This window comes from Narcine bancroftii, chromosome 1, assembly GCF_036971445.1.
Source record: "Narcine bancroftii isolate sNarBan1 chromosome 1, sNarBan1.hap1, whole genome shotgun sequence".
Classification (NCBI taxonomy): Eukaryota; Metazoa; Chordata; class Chondrichthyes; order Torpediniformes; family Narcinidae; genus Narcine; species Narcine bancroftii.
The window spans coordinates 257,532,904-257,554,329 of record NC_091469.1 but is presented as its reverse complement, the minus strand read 5'-3'; the positions used below and the strand labels follow the sequence as shown (position 1 = coordinate 257,554,329).

Here is a 21,426-nt window from a genome sequence, read left to right as displayed (position 1 = left end):
AAGTCTGATCAATATAATTCAGGAAGTGTGGCAGTAAATTTGTGCAGATCAAGTTGGATGATGATCAGACCATTTATTTTAAAATGGGGAAAGGATATTGGCCACCATGCTGAGAGAACTCCTCAGTGGAAGAGTGCCATGGGATCTGTACTCCCAGTTCAGAGATCACCTTATCCTGGTTCATATGAGAAAGGTGACAACGCTGACCACACAGTATTCCCTTAGCCCTACAAAGGGGTGCCAATCGTGATACAGGGAATCCCCGGGTTATGAATATCTGATTTACAGACAACTGGTACTTATGAACACAAATTGTACCCCTAATTCACACATGTGCATAACGTTACCTCACAAATGTCCTTCCAGTATGCAGGACATTGATGGAACGAGTGTTAACTTTTAATCATGATCTTTCTTCTTTTTTCCCAATCAAAACTTTCTTCATTTTTTTTACAGTTCTAAGACTAACTGATGCTAAATAAGAACCAAATGAACCTGTTCTGACTTATCTACAAATTTAACTTAAAGACAGATGTACAAACCCAGGGACTCCCTGTACTTTTAAAATAGTGGGGGATGTCACTGACTTGCAAGTAGATAGACTCAGTGATAGCTCGTTTTAGGATGAAATATGATGGCAATATTACAACTGACTGGTTTTGCATCAGTCAAATGCCAGGGACAGAGATGAGGGTCAGAAGGGAATTAAGGATATGACTTTGACCTTAAACAGAAACACGCCCTTCAACCCACCATGCCCTTGCCATTCCTTTAGCTTTACTAAACTAATTCAAATGCCTGCAATAGGACTGTATCCTTCTATCCATTTACTTGTCTGGGCCTCTTGAACGTTATGATTTTTATCTGATTTCCACCCCATTCCCACCCCCCCCGCCACTTCTCAGGCAACATGTATCAGAATATGCCAGTCTGCAGTGTAGGAAAACCTACAGTACCTGTTGGGTGGCAGCAAGTCAGGACTTCAGTGCATTTTTACATTGTACAATGTGTATGACAATAAACTTTTTGTCAACGAGAACATCTCAGATAATGGAAGCAGGGGATACCACATGGTTAAACAACAATGGAAAATGCAGTGTGTTTGTATATAAAAATTAAAATATCAAACATGAAAAGTCATGTTGGTGGTTAGTCTGCATTATATCCAATCTTCTGGAATCTCCTCATGGCTCCTAGAGATCATTATGGATTTCCCATAATTATTTACCAGCAAAATAAATAATTATTTAATATTTTTACCTACTCTACTAGTGTGTCTCTCAAATCACCTCCACATAATCTGCAGATGTGTTCAAAGAAGACAATGTGGTCAACTGTGAAATGGAGTGGCAGTTTCACTGAACCTGCATCAGATCAGAAACCTGCTTGGACTATTCACACAAGGATAAACAGGCATGAATGGATTGTGAGTTAGGACTTCAGCTGCTTTTTGGATGGTGAAAGGGTAGAAGCAGCAAGGTTGAATTAGGGGTGAGGGGGATGGAGAGGGCTGGATGCAACAGCCAAGAGAAGCGAGTAATTAGGGGCTAGAGGCTAAATGGCTTGTTTTAATAAAAGATGGGATGAGTAAAGGATATACAGACTAAGATCAAGCTCAAGCTGGGAGATGGGGAGAACTTCTTTCTATCACAAGCCATATGATCTAGAATGCATTCCCTGAAAATGTGTGGAAGCAGATTTAAAAGTAATTTTAAAAGACTGAATTTGTAACCAAGTCCCCGAACTGCTTTATTTCGAGAGAGTGGCATAACTTTAATAACAGCTGGGCTGCATTTATTAGCTTTTATTTCTCTTGTGGCTAGGCAGGCGACGTGGCTCAGATGGAAGGACATTGCCCCGCCTAATTGTGCTCAATGGCTCCGTGACATCATGTCATGTTTAAACTTTGAGAAGATTAGATGCTCAATTTCCGATTTGAATTTAAATTTTCCCACACCGTGGGGACCCTTTTTAAATTACTTTTATCATCTTTGATTTGTTACGAAGGTAAAACTGTTGACTAATAAGGTAATTTATCACTCCGATTAGAATTCTGTTTTCCTGTTCTTTTGTTTTTGGCCAAACAGCTTCTTTCTTGGTCGTGAGCTTAGAATTTCCTTTTTATAAAATTATAAAATATCAATACAATATAATCTGCTTGATTAAACTGTGGGGAACCTTGGATAAAATGATATGATTTAAGTGTAATGTATATTTTTGAATTTTAACATATGTACAGGTGCATGATCCTTTATCCGGACATCTAAAATCCGGAAAACTCCAAAATCCAGAAAGTGGGGAGAGAGGTGGCCAGCGCTTGGGGGAGGTGGTCGGATGACTGGAAGTGGGTGGGGGTGGATACGGTAGCAGAATTAGGCTGGGCTTTCCGAAATCCGGAAAAATCCAAAATTCGGAACACATTGTCCCCCAAGGGTTCCGGATAAAGGAACGTGCACCTGTACTTACTATATTAGAATGTGAAATTTTAATGTAAATAAAAATATTGAAAAAAGAAAGACTGAATTGGTTACATATTTGTACAGCAAAAACTTGCAGTAAGAATAGGCTGTAGCTTTAAGTGCAGATATGGCTACAGTGTACATTCTCAGTGCCATGAGATATTTTAATGGAAGCACCAACACAGCAGGCAGAACTACTTACTAGTCTAGAGAAAATGGGGAATAGATTAGTATCTTTACAATATGCCTAATCTTTCAAGGGTAAAATGTTAATACAGTCGAACACTGTCTCTGGAGCTCAAGTGACATTGCATAAACTCTTAAGAGTCTGAAACTCTCAGAATTTATATCCTTCACTGCACAGAACTGAGGCCTGACCCATCTCAAAATCCTTGCATAAGTCGTCACACAATAGAGATGCAGTATTGAAACTAATCTATTCCTTTACAAAGTAACTGAATACCTTGACAATTTTCAGATGGATAGAGAGACTCGATATGGTATGAAAGGTCGGGTCGTGCCCACTGAACCTGGTTTTAAAAATTGAACAGGTGACTGAAATAATAGACAAGGGAATGTCCACAGACTTTGTTTACATCGACCTCCAAAAGACATTAAAAAGTGTTAGCTAAATGCTGAGGCTCATGGAATTGAAAGTAAATGATTGACCTGCTTCAGAAACTGGCTGAACAGCAGAAAAAACAAGTTCTCCCTGCAAAGAGCAGCAGAAACTGTTTTGCATTAAATACATGGTCCCAGAGTAATAGTGTTGTTAACCAAACATAGAGCAGGATACAGTGCAAAGGGTAAATTGAGTTTAGTCACAGATCAGACACTATCTCATTGAATGTTGAAGCAGGCTCAAGAGGCTCCATGATCTATTCTGTTCATATATTCTTAAATGCAACACCAGAATTTCATTCATAGAAAAAGGTTTATAGTCAAATGTAAAAGCTTTGCTCATTTATCTGCTTCAACCCCTCAAAAAAGTAATCCCCGCCACCAAGGAGAGTCCCACCTTGAAATTGGGTAATACTCTTGTTTTTAAGCTCTTGGGCATTAAGTACACCGTGGCCCCAGTGTCCAGTTCCATCCAATCATATTATTTACAAACATTACTTGCATTGTTTTGTCCTCTTCAGAGCCACTTGGGTCGTTGCTCAATCTTTTGTCAGAATTTTCCTCTTCTTCCTTCAGGTTCCTCACCTTGCGTGTTTTATTTCTCGACTTCTGATTTCACTTTGTGGGGTGATCCTCTTTTTGCTTATTTTCCTTTTTATTTGGGCTCCGGACTTCATGTGCCCCTTTGTAGCATAGGTAACATTTGGCATTTTTGAAGAAACATTTATCCGGACTGTGATTACTTTTTCTGCAGCGAACATTCTTGGCATCCCATTTTCTTTATTGATGTCCCTGCTGCTCTACTTGTATAATACCTTGGTTGTGGTTAGCTGTTTCTAAACTCAGCGCTATTTCATGTGCAGCAACAATGCCTTTTACTCAATAATCATCGTTGAGCATTGCGGTCGGTCAAACCGATAACCAGCATGACCTTTAAGGCTTTATTTAAGAATATTCCAAACTCTCAATAACCTACACAATTCAGCCACATATTGGTTCAAGGTTTCTGCTTTCTAGAACAAGACTGGTATATTTCTGCCGTCACTATTGGTCTTGGCCAGCCTTTTGACACCGCCGTCTGGAAGGCTGGCGGCAAAACTCTGCATGCCAAACTGCATGAGTTTTTCAAGCTCTGCTGGGACCAAGGAAAGCTGCCTCAGGACCTTCGTGATGCCATCATCATCACCCTGTACAAAAACAAAGGCGAGAAATCAAACTGCTCAAACTACAGGGGAATCACACTGCTCTCCAATGCAGGCAAAATCTTTGCTAGGATTCTCCTAAATAGAATAATACCCAGTGTCGCTGAAAATGTTCTCCCAGAATCACAGTGCGGCTTTCGCGCAAACAGAGGAACTACTGACATGGTCTTTGCCCTCAGACAGCTCCAAGAAAAGTGCAGAGAACAAAACAAAGGACTCTACATCACCTTTGTTGACCTCACCAAAGCCTTCGACATGAGTAGGAAAGGGCTTTGGCAAATACTAGAGCGCCTCGGATGCCCCCCAAAGTTCCTCACCATGGTTATCCAACTGCACGAAAACCAACAAGGTCGGGTCAGGTACAGCAATGAGCTCTCTGAACCCTTCTCCATTAACAATGGTGTGAAGCAAGGCTGCGTTCTCGCACCAACCCTCTTTTCAATCTTCTTCAGCATGATGCTGAAACAAGCCATGAAAGACCTCAACAATGAAGACGCTGTTTACATCCGGTACCGCACGGATGGCAGTCTCTTCAATCTGAGGCGCCTGCAAGCTCACACCAAGACACAAGAGAAACTTGTCCGTGAACTACTCTTTGCAGATGATGCCGCTTTAGTTGCCCATTCAGAGCCAGCTCTTCAGCGCTTGACGTCCTGTTTTGCGGAAACTGCCAAAATGTTTGGCCTGGAAGTCAGCCTGAAGAAAACTGAGGTCCTCCATCACCCAGCTCCCCACCATGACTACCAGCCCCCCCAGATCTCCATCGGGCACACTTTACTCAAAACGGTCAACCAGTTTACCTATCTCGGCTGCACCATTTCATCGGATGCAAGAATCGACAACGAGATAGACAACAGACTCGCCAAGGCAAATAGCGCCTTTGGAAGACTACACAAAAGAGTCTGGAAAAACAACCAACTGAAGAACCTCACAAAGATAAGCGTATAAAGAGCCGTTGTCATACCCACACTCCTGTTTGGCTCCGAATCATGGGCCCTCTACCGGCATGACCTACGGCTCCTAGAACGATTCCACCAGCGTTGTCTCCGCTCCATCCTCAACATTCATTGGAGCGACTTCATCACCAACATCAAAGTACTCGAGATGGCAGAGGCCGACAGCATCGAATCCACGCTGCTGAAGATCCAACTGCGTTGGGTAGGTCACGTCTCCAGAATGGAGGACCATCGCCTTCCCAAAATCGTGTTATATGGCGAGCTCTCCACTGGCCACCGAGACAGAGGTGCACCAAAGAGGTACAAGGACTGCCTAAAGAAATCTCTTGGTGCCTGCCACATTGACCACCGCCAGTGGGCTGATATCACCTCAAACCGTGCATCTTGGCGCCTCACAGTTCGGCAGGCAGCAACCTCCTTTGAAGAAGACCGCAGAGCCCACCTCACTGACAAAAGACAAAGGAGGAAAAACCCAACACCCAACCCCAACCAACCAATTTTCCCTTGCAATCGCTGCAACCGTGTCTACCTGTCCCGCATCGGACTTGTCAGCCACAAACGAGCCTGCAGCTGACACGGACATTACCCCTCCATAAATCTTTGTCCGCGAAGCCAAGCCAAAGAAAAGAAATTGGTCTTGGGGACAGATTTTCTCCCACTGGAGATAGAATCTGGACTCGGAGGCGCAGCTAGCAATTTTATCAGGTGACATGTCCTGCTTCCCACCTTGCTTAGAAATACTGCCTGCTTTTTTAAATTGCCTGCTGTGTCTCTTATTCCCTAGGCAGTACAGAACAAATTGAATCTTTCAACATACTCATTCCAGCTTTCTGATTCCTTGTACTCTTCAAAATGTCCTTCTGCCATTTTTGGCTTCACCTTTGTTTCACTGTGAGTGAGCTCTGGCAGTTAAAAGTCGTCGTAGTTTCATTTTAAAATCTTTTGTTCTCCCCTTCCGACATTTAGAATGTGGGATCATATTTTTTTATCCTCATTGCCAATTTGTTGTATAATCCTCCCACTGTAGAACACACTCGCACGAGACATGGTTAATCCTTTGTGTTTTTTATTAATCTAAAATGGTTCTACTGTGTTCCCCAATACAAACCTGCTATCTGACATCACACACATGCATGTTATATAACATACAGTTCTACTAAAAAATTAAAAAAACAAAACCTTTCCTACCTCATAATCCTCTACCAGCCTTTACCACTATTCCTGGCAAGGCATTCCAGGCACCTGTCACTCTCTTTGCACCAAAGAGAAGAGACCCAGCTCTGATAACCTTGCCTCATAAGACTCAATTTCCAATCCAGGCAACATCCTGGTAAATTTCTACTGCACCTTCTCCATAGCTTCCTTCCTCTAATGAGGTAACCAGAACGGATCACAATACTCTTAAGTGTGGTCTCACTAGAGATTTGTAGCATTGCAATATGAACTTTTGACTCAAACTCAATCCCTCATTAATGAAACCCAGCATCCCATTTGCCTTCTTAAGTATCCTGTCAACCTGCATGGCAACCTTGAGAGTTCTGTGGATTTAGACCCGAAGGTCCCTCTGTTCCTTCACACTGTTAAGTAGCCAACCATTAACCCTGCACTCAGCCTTCTGATTTGACCTTTCACAATGGATCACCTCACACCTCTCCAGATTTAATTCCATCTGCCACTTTTTAAGCAGACCTCTGCATCGTTTTGTAACCTACAACAACCTTCATCACTATCCACAACTCCTCCAGCCTTCATATCATTCTCAAACTTATTGACTCATCCCTCTACATCTTCGTCCAGGTCATTTATAAAAATCACAATGAGAATGAGTCGCAGAACACATCGCTGCAGAACTCCACTAATCAGTGACCACCAGGCAGAATACTTCCCTTCCACTACTTTCTACACGCAAGCCAATATTTAATCCACACAGCCAAGGCTCCATGGATCCCATGCTATATTACTTTCAGAATGAGTCTCACAGGAGGGACCTTGTCAAATTCCTTAATAAAATCCATATAGATCACATCAAATGCCTTACCTTCATCAATCTCTTTTGTTACCCCCTTAAAAAAAACTCAATTAGGCTTGTGAGGCACAACCTTCGCTTCACACAAAGCCGTGTTGACTATCCTTGAGTAGATTATACTTCTCTAAATGCTTATAGATCCTATCCTTACAAACCCTCTCCAATTGAGATTTAAGTCCTTGAGCTACCCAACCATTTTGTCTTGACTCAAGCTATCGTAACTGGAGCTGTTGTTTGTAACTACGTTATGCTAGGGATCAGTTCAAGGTCATAATCTGCGCAAAGCCAATCTATCATCAATATCTAAACCAGCATTTCTCAACCGTTTTTGGCTATGGCCCCCTTGGGACTCTGCTCAAAGTTTTTGGGTTCCCTTCTCTGGGAAGTAGTCAATTTCAGTTGGTTTCTTCCACACTTCTCTCCTACCGATTGCATAAAAAACAATTTTAAAAATGATTTCAGTTCCTCCCCCCCTCCCCCAAATATGCTATGGCCCTCCCGGGAGCCCCAGGTGAAAATGGCTAATTCTTAACCATTATAATGAATGAGCACTATTAACCTTTCAGGCATTAAGTTCAAGTTTATATCAGGTCCTTGCTGCAACTCGCTGCACACACATATACAAACATAACTCAAATAAACAATACAAATGCACAGTACTTGCATACAAATATTAATATAAATAAATATTATTAAATAAATAGGTGTCACTGAGGGATTGCATGAAAAGTTCAAAGGAAAGCATAATCCATGTGTGACACTTCAATGCACATTTTTACAGTCCCACAGGAAAAAAAAAAGAGAATAAAAAGACAGATTATTTCTTCCAAACCTGTGTTATCTCTGCAGGAGAAGCGTGGTGCATTGTCTAACATCATGGCTAAGTATTCTGTGATTACGGGTCTGCCACTGGCAGTTGGTGGTGGAAGTCAGTTGCAATAATGAATTAGTACAATCGCATCAGAAGGGTACCAGACACTAAAGTGCTACATTCGATTTCTTCCTGCTGTGCAAATAAGCAGGGGCGACAACTTGGTAATACATCAACCAAGTGAATCCTGCATGACCTGAGTGTGATGTAGTTAGTAATTTATTTTCCATTTATTGCTTTTTGTATAATGGAAAACCTAGCAGATAAATTGCTGTAATCTGTTGTGCATTTAGTGCAATGTAAACCCTTTTCTTCATTATGTGAATTGAATAGAGACTGTGTGACTGCTTTATTGCTCATAATAATCAAAGAGGCAGTAGGTTTGATTTTGGCCATGGTTGGGAATATCATCCTCTTTCAGTAGCCATTCATCCATCCAAAACGTCAACATTATTTCTGCACAGATGCTGGCTCTCGCCTTGAATACTTCCAGCAATATGTTTTCTTTAGATTTTCAGCACTGATGATATTCCATTCTTGAGTTAAAGTGAAGGTGTCATGAAAATTTTCAAAGCCCTGCAGCAGGAAAGCATCTTGTGTCGACTTCTGTCCAGCAATGGCGAAAGGAATGGCCGCACATCTGGGTGAGAACAGAATTGGGGGAGAGGTATGGCAGTAGCAACTCCTCCCTGAACTCCACCCCATCTAATGACAAAACAATAGGTCATTTCCACCATTTTGTCTTGTCTGTTCCCCTTCCGTTGCCAAGTTCTGTTTCATTTCACTCCAGGCCTCTTGAATCCCAGTTAACTTTCATCCCAACCCATTGATCAGCTTCCCTTCTCTCCTGCCACTTTTCCAGTAAGCAATCCCACAACTATCTCCATTCTCTAAAATATTCATTACAGCAGGTCATTACCAACTTTCCTTTCTTTCTCACCCTCTGACCCAGAGGTGGACATCCTCTTAATTTTAAATTTAGACATACACCATGGTAACAGACCATTTTGGCCCACAAGTCTGTGCCGCGTAATTAACCTACACCCCTGGTATGGATTTATGGGCCGAAATGGCCTGTTACCATGCCGTATGTCTAAATTAAAAGATTGGTCTCCACTGTTCTAACCTCTGCCTCAACAATCATCAGCTCCAGTTGCCCTTGGGAAGAACTTTTTCCAAGATTGCCAATTTACAGGATGATGTGATTCCGGAAATTCGACGACAGAGAAACTTCCAGGAATTTTACATGATAATGAAGATGCAAATAAATATATACATGGCAGTTTTTGATGCTGGTCATCAGTGATTTTAGGGAAGAAATTTAGAATTAAAATATAAACTGCAATTAATGCATTGACACATTGTGTATGTCACCAACCTGAGGCATTGTGGATAGTCTAAGTTTTTACCACTGTGGATTCAGAAGTACCACAGCAACTTCCTCTCTAAAGTGCACAACAAGCTCAACACTCTTGTTTTGCTCAGAAGTCTCCTCACTCTCAACTAGAATTGATTACACTGCTCAAGCTCACTCCCATTTAGATGCCAACTTTGAAGAATACTAATTGCACTGTCGAGAATCGCTCAGCTGAACCATGCTCTTCCACAGCCTGTCAAAAAACTGCCAAAGGCTGCTATCTGTCAGTTATGGTGGATGGTTACTCATTGCCTGTAACTATTGTGTCTGACAATGTTTCTATGCCCAGATGTTTGATGGGAAATGACAGACTTATGTTCCTAAGCAATGCAGGAACACCCAGTCTGAACACTGTTGGGGCAGACTGACCTACAAAGATATATTTTAAGTCCTCACTGAGAATCACAAGCTTTTTTAAAACTAAATTCTGAAAATTCCAAACAGTGTAGCACATTGGAGCTCCACAACATGTGGTACCTCACTTAGGCAGTTAGGTATGGGTTTGAGAACCATCTTTGGCTCAGTGATTTTTATGGTATTAGAAAAGGAAAATCCAGAATTCACTGCTTGGGTTTAAACTTGCAAGACACTGGACAAAAATTGAAGGAGTCAGAGGAATTGCAAAAGAGATGAGTCATTCAGATAACGACTTATAAAAGCAAGACACCGCTGAGGAGAATGAAAAAAGAGAATACTCCTAGAAAAAGCAGCCAAATGGCTGGGCATCCCATTTATTCCATTAAACATCTTTTCCCTCCACGATGGTATATTATGGATTAATGCAAGATATCAAGAGCATTAGTGAAAAGGCTTCCTCTAAACCAATGGTTTTCAAACTCTTTCTTCCCACTCACATAACACTTTAAGTCATCTCGATGTTATCAGTGCTCTGTGATTAGTAAGGGATTGCTTAAGGTGGTTTGTGGGTGGAAAGGAAAGGTTGAGAATCATTGCACTAGACCCGATTTTTACTGAAATATTTTGCTTGAGAAAAATTGTCATTGGGCCATTTCACATTCAGCCAATCATGTCTGCTCTGCAACTCCACCCTGGATTAAACCATTCTCACATCTAGTTCCAAATTCTGGCCTTTTCCCAATATCCCTTGATACCCTGACTAATTAGATACCTATCAATCTCCCCTTTAAACTCCCCAAATGATCAGGCCTCCACAGTTGTATGTGGCCACGAATTCCATGACTCTCTTGTTAAAGAAATTTCTCATAATTTTGTTTTAAATGGGTACCTTCTAACTCTAAAACTGTCCCCTTTTGTCCTGGATTCACCCACCAAGGGAAACATCTTATTCACATCTACTCTGTCTAATCCTTTCAGCTTTTGAAATGTTTCGATGAGATCCCCTCTCATTCTTTGGTACTCCAATGAATACCATCCAAGAGCTGATAAACCTTGATCCTCATGTGTTAGCCTTTGCATTCCAGGAATCATCCTGGTATATCTTCTCTGTACTCTATCCAACATCATTACATCCCTTTTAAGAGGCCCAAAACTGCACACAGTACTCCTTTGGAGTTATGAAACTGTGCACATAACAAGTCAATTAGCTACAATTAAAACAGTGGTTTTCAAACATTTTCTTTCCCACTCACATACCACCATAAGCAATCCCTTACTAATCACAGAGCATTTATGCCATAGGGATTACTTATGGTGGACTGTGAGTTTAGGGGGGCAGTTTGAAAATTGCACTGAACTCTCTCTTCTTAGCTTAAACCTATGCTCGCTCGTTCTATGATCATCTACCCTGGGAAAACTATTGTGAACATTCACTATCTATGCTCCTCATAATTTTATAAACATCCATAAGTTAATCCCTCAGCCTCCTTATTTGGTGACATAGTTAGTGAGGCAGTTAGAGCAACGCTAGCGATTGAGACTAGGGTTCGAATCCAATCCTGTCTGTAATGAGTTTGTACGTTCTCCCCATGTTTGCTTGGGTTTTCCCCGGGACTCTGGTTTCCCCCCACTGTTCAAAACATACTGAAGGTTGTAGGTTAATTTGGTGTAATTGAGCGGCATGAGCTCATGGGACGAAAGGGGCTGTTACCGTGATGAATATCTAAATTTAATTTTTAAAAAAAATTACTCTAGGGAATAAATACCCAGCCTGTCCATCGTCTCCCTATAACTCTTCTCCAGTCCAACTTTCATACTCAAAAGGTTGGTCCACATAATTCAGCTTTATAAGGAATTGGTGAGCAGTAGAATCTGGCAGGGGGGTGGGGTGGTGTGGGGGCTGAGGGGAAGAAGTAGAAGGATAGGATCAGTGTGATGGTTTGTGTGGACTAGGTGGCTGTATCGTTGCTGGATCTTTCTTTTATTCTCTCTCTATAACTCAACACTGTCAAGGGCTACAGGCCTCTTTCACTGCTTCTGCGTTGATTGTGAGATAAAATTCGTGCCTTACACCTACAAGGGGAAGGGATGCTGGCTTCATCATCAGAAATTTGAAAGCAGTGAAGGATCGTGATCAACCCTAAATAGCCAATGGGAAAAAAACCGATGCTGTGCCAATTTTCAGATGTTTTGGGCATGGGAGGGAAAAAACTTGGGTATCACCATCAAACGTCTGTCCTAACTCTGAGTTCCCAAGCAAGGATTCAAGTCTCAGTCTCAGACTGAGAATTATTGAAAATTGTGGGGTCAGATTCTTGTAACCTCAGCCCAAGATGGACAATTTATTCTAAATATCTTTACACTTGTGCAGCTTTAAAAATATTGAAGTGAACACAGATTTTAAACCCTTTACTGTCACAACACTCTACACTTTTCTTAAACCAATGCATGGCACTACCCTCTGATTTTACAATTTTGTTTTGATATTTGTTGCAAATTTCCATGCAATTATAGACTAGTGATTTACCTGGAGAGCAGCTGCTGATCATGAGCAAATTAGCTGACGAAAAGTGACAGGTAAATGGTACCTGCAATTTAACATCACCAATTCATTCTGTTTTTACAACACAAAGCTATTCTTCCCTTTGATTCCATGCCCACCGTCAAGAGTGAGCCCACTATCCCATTCCCACACGGTTTCCTGAAATGTGTTTACTCTTTCATACGTGTCCGTTAACGGTTCTTCTTTCATCCACTTATTCCAGGAACAATTTACAATGGCTACTAAATCTTCCATTCAGCATATTTTTGAGAGGAAACCAGAGCACCCTGTGGCAAGCCACAGGGCCACAAGGACAAAATGCAAACTCCAAATTGACAGCACTGTAGGTCACAATCGGACTAAGGTCACTAGATCTCTGAAACAACCAAACTATTTGCTGGGCTACTGGGTTGTCCGACACCCATGTGGCTCATAGCAAATCCCCTGATGTTATTTAAAAAAATTTTTTTTTCTCTTTTAAAAATTAAAAAAAAAATTATTCTAAATTTACATCCCGCGCAAGCGCGTTCACACATTTTTGAAATCTCTTGAATCAAACTCATTTGCATCGGGCGATCCCCTGCTGTTAGATGTTTATTGTCCAAACTCCCTCATAACAGAAAGCACAGATGACTCAACTGACACAACAGAAGCATTAACATGATGGCATAATTGACAATGGTTCTGCTCCCAAGGACAGTCTACAGCAGCATCACAGACATGGCAGATTACTGACACTCCAGTGTTACACAGTAGATCCAAGGAAGGTTACTGATACCACAAGGTGAGGAATACTGCCCTATTCCTGAAAAAAACTGAGTTCAGGGTAGGATAGTGTTCCAGAAACCTCAAGAAAAGGGATTCTGTGGATTTCCTTTAGAAGCAGTTAACAGATACCATTGTATTCCTGAAAAAGAAGTTAAAGTACTCAGATCCTATTGAAATACCTTGTGCCATCAGCTAAGTAATATTATTGCTTTAGTGAAATCAGAGAAAAGAATATTGTAATCTTTTATAAGCAGCAGGATAAAGGATCAGATCAGGTAACAGACGTGATAGTGTGAGTAAAACAGGATATTTCAATTTTGCTGAAACAATAGCATATGGGACATCTTTGAGTTACTCTAACAGCAGAATAAAGGATATTATAGTCAACGTGAACAGCAGAGTAAAGTCATAAACCACAGCTAATAGCTTGTTAATTAATCACCAAGGTTAATGGATCTATAGGGTCAATGAAACAGTAGGGTATGGGGTAATCCAGTGCATCCGATCATTCAGAGTGAAGGACACTGAAGTGTAAATGAAACAGCAAGGAAGGAATAGTTTGGTTTACTGGAAGATCAGGACAGTGTTACACCAACTTTATAACAGGGTATGGGTTATTCAATTGCTGCTAATAGAGCAGGGTAAAAATGCTTCTGGGGTGACTGGATGGTTGTCTGATGGGTTGTCAGCCTTAGATATGCATCTGTTAAGGAATCTCAGAGAGTGAGACATATCTGATGTCCTTACCTGCACTTGCACTTGGTGTGGTGGCATTCTCAGGTCTGAAAAACAAAATTAAAGTCGTACATATGAGTAAAATCACCTAGCATTCATGATTCTCAATTTTAGTGATTTAGTATGAAATTACAATGAGCCTCCAATCTCCAACATCTGCAGACTATTCAGGGCAGCAAAGAAACACATTGCAATTAAATACTTTTCTTTGTTGTGTTATCAGTGAACACAAGGCATGGAATTAGAGCAAGAGACTGAAGTATTAAATGGTACTGTATTAAATAAAAATTGAGTATTTTATATCTGCATAGTGTTTCACTCAAAGGCAGGTTTACTATTTGGAAAAGTCTGCTTGGTTCAGGTCACAAGGAACCATTGGAAGTTCCGAAATCCATGTTTAATATATGTGATTTTTTAAATTCTGCATAACTCTCAGTAAAACAAAATATATCAATTAAAATGTAAACCTCTTCTCTGAACCAGGGCCTCATTCTGCCATGCTAAACAAATGCAAGGTGGAAAGAAAAAGTTTGATACCCAATTGACGCGCTATGCGCACAGTTTCATAACTCCAAAGGAAATGGTGACAATTTTTCTGAAGTAAAATATTTCTGTAACAATTGGGTCTAGAGCAGTGGTTCTCAACCTTCCCTTCCCACTCACATACCAATTAAGCAATCCCTTACAAATCACAGAGCACCTATGGCATAGGGAATACTTAAGTGACATGTGAGTGGAAAAAAAAGTTTGAAAACCTCTGTTCTACACTATCCATAACACTTCCAACCTTCGTGCCATCTGAAAACCAACTGACCTATATACCTCTACTTCTTCATCTAGGTTATTCACTGCTATAAAGATCACAAAGGGCAGGGGTCCCACACCAGATCCTTGCAGAACTTCACCAATCACTGAGCTCCAGGCAGAACATGTTCCATCTACTATTATCATTTGCAGTCTGCAGGCAAACCAATTCTGAATCCACACAACAAAGGTTCTATGGATCTCATGAGTTTCTGAATGAGACTGCCCAGGGGATAATCGTTAAATACCTTACTAAAATACACCACATTCACTACCCTACCTTCAACAATTTCTTGTTACTTCCTCAAAACACTCATTTAGGTTAATGAGGCATGACCTACCCCTCATGAAGCCAAATATATGCAACGGATTAAAAAGATTGCAAATAGAACAGATTATACAGTGATCTAAGGTTGATATTCCTATATATTATCAAAGAGGAGCTATGATCTATGTTTGAATGGAGTGCACATTCCTTGGGGATGTTGAATTAACCCAATACTTTTTATTATAAATGTGCTGACTGGCTGAAGTGTAAAGGAAATGAACAGTAAAATTAGCATCATTAAACATGTTACATTATTAAACAGCAATGCAAACTCTAGCTGTGATTATTCTACCCTGCGGAACTTTAGAGTTAGACATACATACAGTATGGTAATAGGCTCTTCCGGCCCACAAGCCCATGCTGCACAAATACCACAATTGACCTACAAACCCCCGTATGTTTTGAAGAAATTGGAGCACCTGGAGGAAATGCACTTAGAGACGGGGAGAATGAACAAACTCATTACAGACAGCCTTGGATTCAAACCCAGGTCGCCGGTGCTGTAACAGCATTGAGCTAACCGTTATGTTAATCCCGTAGTTAGATCGACATCTGAAAGAGTTGCCAACATTTGCCCAATTAGTATTTCACAACATCCATGAAGTCCGGCATCCCCTGTGTATTCATTCTACTGGCTCCCTTTGCTGTAGAAAATAAAACACTCTGACAGAGAAACACCAAAAATGCAGATGCTGGATCCCTGAGCAAAGAATTAGTGCAGGAACTCAGTGGGTCAAGGCAGCGTCCATGGGTGTAAATGGTCAGTCAATGTTTTGAGTCAGAATTCTTTATCAAGACTAGACCTGAGGGGATGATAATACCACATGCAAAAGGGGAAGGGGCTCAGAGACAGGTGGAGAATCCTCGGTAAGTTGGGTGGGGAGGAGAGAAAGAAAGATTAGAGGAGGGAAAATGGGAGTAAGAAAAGAATAGATGGAAATAGAGAAATCAGATGGGAGTCGAGTTACCTAAAATTAGAAATATCAAAGTTCATGCTCTTTGGTTTAAGTCTGTCCAGGAGGCATTTGAAGTGTTATTCCTCAAGTGTGTGTTTGCCCTCACCCTGAAAATGGATGAGGCCAAGAACAAATAAGTTGTTGCAGGAATAGTTTGGAGACCTAAAAAGGATAGCTCCAGGAAGCTCAAGATTAAATTCACAAATAGAACACTTACATAGATCTAAATTGAATCTGATGAGTGTAGTAAGTGGTAGAATCAGGGAGGAGTTGATGGGAAATGTGTGGACAAAAACATGGGTGAGGGCAGGATGAGTGTAAATGGGTGGTTGATAGTTAGTATAGCCTGGATGGACCAGATGGCCTTTCCATATTGAATCTTTCTGTAATTCCCACATTCTATTCCCCAGAAGGACAAAGGCAACAAAAACAATCATATTCACCATCTGAAAGTTGTCCTCTCAGCCACACACCATCCTGAATTGGAAATATATTGTCATTCCTTCACCATCATAAAGTTAAAATCCTGGATCATGCTCTCTAGCCCCATTATAAATAAACCCACAACCTCAAAATCTGGAGTGGTTCAAGAAGGCAGCTCACCACCACATTCTCGAGGGCCTTTTGGGATAGGAATTTAAGTGCTGGCTCAGCTTTTGAAGCTCACATCTCTCGAATAAATAAAAAAATCTCAAATCAAATGAATACAGACTCAAGTTGCATCCAAAAACCATGGAATATATAAACAAAGGTGGTAATTCAGTGTCATACTAAGTGAGAGGCATTTTGAGGTTTATGGTGTTTTCCCAGTTGAGACAATTTCTTCACTGAGATGATACATTGGGGCTCCAACTACATTCTTGGTTGAACCTGAACGATCACATTTCAAACAGGAGCTGTGGAGTCATCCCTGGTGACAAACTCAGCATTCCCACACCTCAGCTCTGACTTGCCAGCAAGGTTCATCAGAACCCTGAATTAGTCAGGGAACAACTGCAGCTGCTATGGAAGAAAATCTCCTCCAGATGCTTGGGCCACCTCACAGAAAGTCAATAGGAACGTGCTCAATTTTTTAACATTCCTTTCCTTCGTCAGCATTCACTCTTGGACAAAGGATACTTGTGACTACTTTACGGATCTAACAATATCAGTCCATATCAATCCAAATCTTAACTTCCACCCTTCAAGTTGCTGTTTTCCATTAAATAAATTAGACCAGTAGAAGTTGTTTTTTTTGCATCCACTCTTAGTTCCAAAAAATTCATTTTGGCTTGCTATTTTGGTCTAAATAGAAATCTTGCTGCAAATTAATAAAACATTTGACCAGCTAACTGATTTCCCAGGAATATTTTAAACTGTGCAACAAGACCATCCAGGAATGAAAGGCTTGCAGACTGGACAACTAAAATCAGCTTTCAAAACCTTCTAACAGCTGACAAACACAGGGAGTACGCTCAGCAGGTGTTGCAATACGATAAGCGGTAAAGTCTAATACTTTAATCTGCTCGACCCTCTCCTTCATGGTGAACGGAACTTTCGAAGTAAGCTGCAGTACTCAGTTTGTATATTTTCCGTGTCCATCACCCAATTATGTCATGTCCCTCCTGCTGTGTTTTCCTATTCTCTCTATTCATTCTGAGATTATTTCAATCCCTCCCTGTGGTCCTCTGATTAAGTTTTCTTCACAATACATATTCAAGTGATACTCTAGTGACACCTTTCATGTGAGACATAATTTTTAATCATCGCTTCCATAAAGATTTTGCGCCAGATACAATAATTCTAGTCATTTAGTCCCTCATGCTTATTAAGTGAATTTATTCTATGCTAAGTCAAAAAGACGGCTAGGATTAGAAACATCTGCATTAACACAAGCTTCATCATTCTGAGAGACAAGAATTTGATTTACATGGTTCTCTGCTGATCGAATAATGGACCATTCTGGAAGGAGTTTTTTATTTATTTATTATTTTATTTATAAATTTTTAAACCATAGTAATAGTGGTATTACATTCAATTCTAAAATTATTTCAGAAAATTATACGTGCCCCACCCTGCCATCCCCCAACCCCTATGAAGAAAATAGAAAAAAGAGAAAGAATAAGAAAAACCGGAGGATACCAAGGGAATCATTTAAACTAGTGGTCCTCACCTTTTTCTTTCCACTCACATACTACTTTAAGTAATCCCTATGCCAGTAAGGGATTGGTTAAGGTGGTACGTGGGTGGAAAGAAAAGGTTTGAAAACTACTGTTTAAATCGTACTTAATTGATTCATTATGTGCATGGTTTCTCAACTCCAAAGAAAATGGCCCAATGACAATTTTTCTCAAGCAAAATATTTTAGTCACAATTGGGTCTTGAGCAGTGATTCTCCACTTTCCCTTCCCACCCACATACCACCTTAAGCACTCCCTGACTAATCGCAGAGCACCGATGGCATGGGGAATATGGTATGTGAAAGAAAACGTTTGAGAACCACTGATTTATACCATAAAATCTATATTGGAGGTTACCAAGAAGTGAGGTGTTCAGAGAGTCTATTAAACATGCAAACCCACATTTTGTAAATATGGGCACCATATTTTCCAAAACACAGGATATTTATATCTGGAAGGAGTTTTGAGAACAAGCCTGGACCACTGAAAAGAGACTGATTGAGGATATGCAGGTGAGAGATGAATCATAGAATTTTTTAGACTGTACTATTTTGAGTCACTGCTGCTGGTTCTGCATGACATGGTGTTAACTTTAAGTCACAGCAGGCACAGGTTTAAAGCACAGACACACAGTCACAATCATCATTTTCACCCACTGTCCGTGCTGGGCATTCTTCATGCCCCTCTTCAATTCAACTGCATGGTGATTTCTCCTTTCTTCAAACTCAACAGGCATCTTCTGTCCACTGCATATTTACCGGTTACTGGTCAAATTTCACAGAAAAGGCAACTTGTCTTGGTCAACCAGAGAATACCAACAACACACTAGTCACGCTCCTTAGTCAGGATCAAATCCTGATGTGGCACAGTGCAACACTATTGCAGCACCAGCGACCCAGGTTTGAATCTGCCTCTGTCTGTAAGGAGATTGTACGTTCTCCCCACGGGTTTACTCCGGATGCTCTGGTTTTCTCTCATGTTCCAAAGGCATACGAGGTTGGTAGCTTGAATGATCTCAGAGTGTATTTGAGCAGCACAGGGCCCATTGCTCTGTTGTATCTCTAAAAATATCACAGTAACTGCCAGCATTAATGATTATGATATTCTATCCCTTTCGGTCTCCAAGATCTGTTTCTGCCACATGGACATCCAGAAGATGGCATTTCTTGTTCTGCAGAAGTAGTGAAACCTGAATTTTTTTTTCTTTTGAAGCTCTTCCGGAGAGGATGACAGGCCAGTTATTTCATGGACTTGCTGATGATCATTTCCCCCAGACAGGCATCACTCTGTATCTAGTGGTTCACTTTCCGAAGATATGACAGTAAGGATGCCATAAGACTTTGCAAGGTTTTTCCCTTGTATTTTATTGTGACAAGATTTATTTTTGGAAATTATGTGGCTCATTACCACACTACCTGACCTTCATACAAAAGGTCTTCCAGATAAGCACCTTTGACCACAGGTCCATCAGACCATGATGAGGTAGGCCTATCTGAGTGAGACAAAAATGGTGGAGGGGGGTGGTGTGATCTCTTCTCTTTCCAGCTTCGAGCAAAGCAGAAAGGACAAGTGCCATTCTGCAACCCTCGCGGAGCCTCCCTCACTTCTACCACAGGAACAGAGAGCTGGGTTGCCACGCATACATTGGAATGATGGTGGAACTGGGCACTGGCAACAAAAGTATTTTCACCTCCCTCTCCAGCCCACAGTTTGCTGTCGTCACTTTCCCAGCCATTTTAGGCACTAAGACAGTGAAAAAGAGAAAGCAGCACACACCGACAATTACATTGCCACTTTGCCAGAAGAGAAAGGCCCTCCTTTAACACAGCTATGTAAACATGTGCATGCCCACCTGCTGATACCTGGGTCGCAGCCGGCAGCAATAGCACACAAGCTCTGACTTCTAATTTACCATGTGCCACGCTCATTTCAATTGACAGGCCCTGGGACTGACAAAGATCCATTAAATGAAGTTAAAAAATTACTGATTTTGAATTGAATAACAATAAATGCTCTCTTACTGCATAACAGAAATAAACAACCAGAGGCCAGAGATCACTTCAGTAGGCAGGTGCCTGGAGGACATGCATAAAGGACATCCTACATTTTTCTCCTGTCCCCTGGAATCTCATACATGCAGTCTGGATCTGTACATGAAGTGGCAATTTTCAGAAAGCTCCTGAAACAGATGTACAGTTCAAGTACTTAGCATGAAGAATTCAGGAATGTCTCACCATGATATGAATAAAGCAACCATCCAATTTAGCTGAAAATAATGCTTCCTTTTCCGAGATTTTGAATCTGCCCCTTTATCATCACTGCTTTCCTCAGACCATGAACTACGTGCAATGAACAATCAGTTTGGAGTCTTTATCACAGCTAGCCAGCAGAAAGCAGATTATGCAAATGAACTACCCTTTCTCCAGCTCCTTTAGCCTCTCAACATCTCTCATAGGATTCTAAGGGTAATTTATTTGCCGCGTCCTGTGCAGGAGTAGCCACATTTAAGCCCATTGTATCATGGAATGTACACCAGGTGAGATCAAAAGACAGGTGATCTACTCTGCCAGATTACTGGAGTGACGCTAGTAATTACCCCCAGAACTGACAGATGCTCGACCCCAATCTAAATCATTTAATATAAAACCAGATACAAGGATGATACTAAGATTCACATGACAATCATGAAAACTTCACTAGGTACAGCACACCCTTCAATTACGTAACAGCTTTGTCCATATCATGATCCAATGCACAAAGAATCTGTGTGACCGGTTTAGACAGCATGTAGTTAAATAGAATTACGTGTCTCTTTCTCTGAAATCAGGTTACTGTTGTCCTTGCTCTTCTGTGCAGTCAAAGTTCAGATGAAGGCCACGGAACTGACTGAAAGACAGCGAAACCTCATCAAAGTGACTGATGTCATTGATGGGAATGATTCCAATCCTTCAAGCAACCTCTCAGGAATGGGAGTCTATCTTCAACATGTGTATGCCTGTAATTGGGAAATTAAACAACTCTCAACTATAGATCTCTACCACTGCACTGTTGCCCTAATATAGAACACTCTGGCCAACATGCATTCCTCAAAAACAGATTGTTTACCTCAATAGCTGTTTGCTGATTCAAGTTCAAATTTATTGTCAGAGTACATAAAACCCTGAGATTCCCTTTTCTGTGCACCAGACAGAATTTCTACTAATCAGCAGTGTCCTCGAGAAAAAG

General features: G+C 41.0%; 1 protein-coding gene across 14 annotated transcripts in view; it reads right to left on the bottom strand.

Annotated features, from left to right (window-relative positions):
• dgkza (diacylglycerol kinase, zeta a) overlaps positions 1–21,426 on the bottom strand; it is a 517,457-nt gene that overhangs the window by 43,266 nt on the left and 452,765 nt on the right. For 13 of the 14 annotated variants that reach the window (XM_069896152.1, XM_069896153.1, XM_069896150.1 and 10 more), the window contains one exon: positions 13,967–14,001. In XM_069896152.1, coding sequence (XP_069752253.1) covers positions 13,967–14,001 — 35 coding nt within the window. Of the gene's footprint in view, positions 1–7,824; positions 8,776–13,966; positions 14,002–21,426 lie in introns of those variants that run through there. The other variant, XM_069896146.1, reaches the window with a different exon arrangement.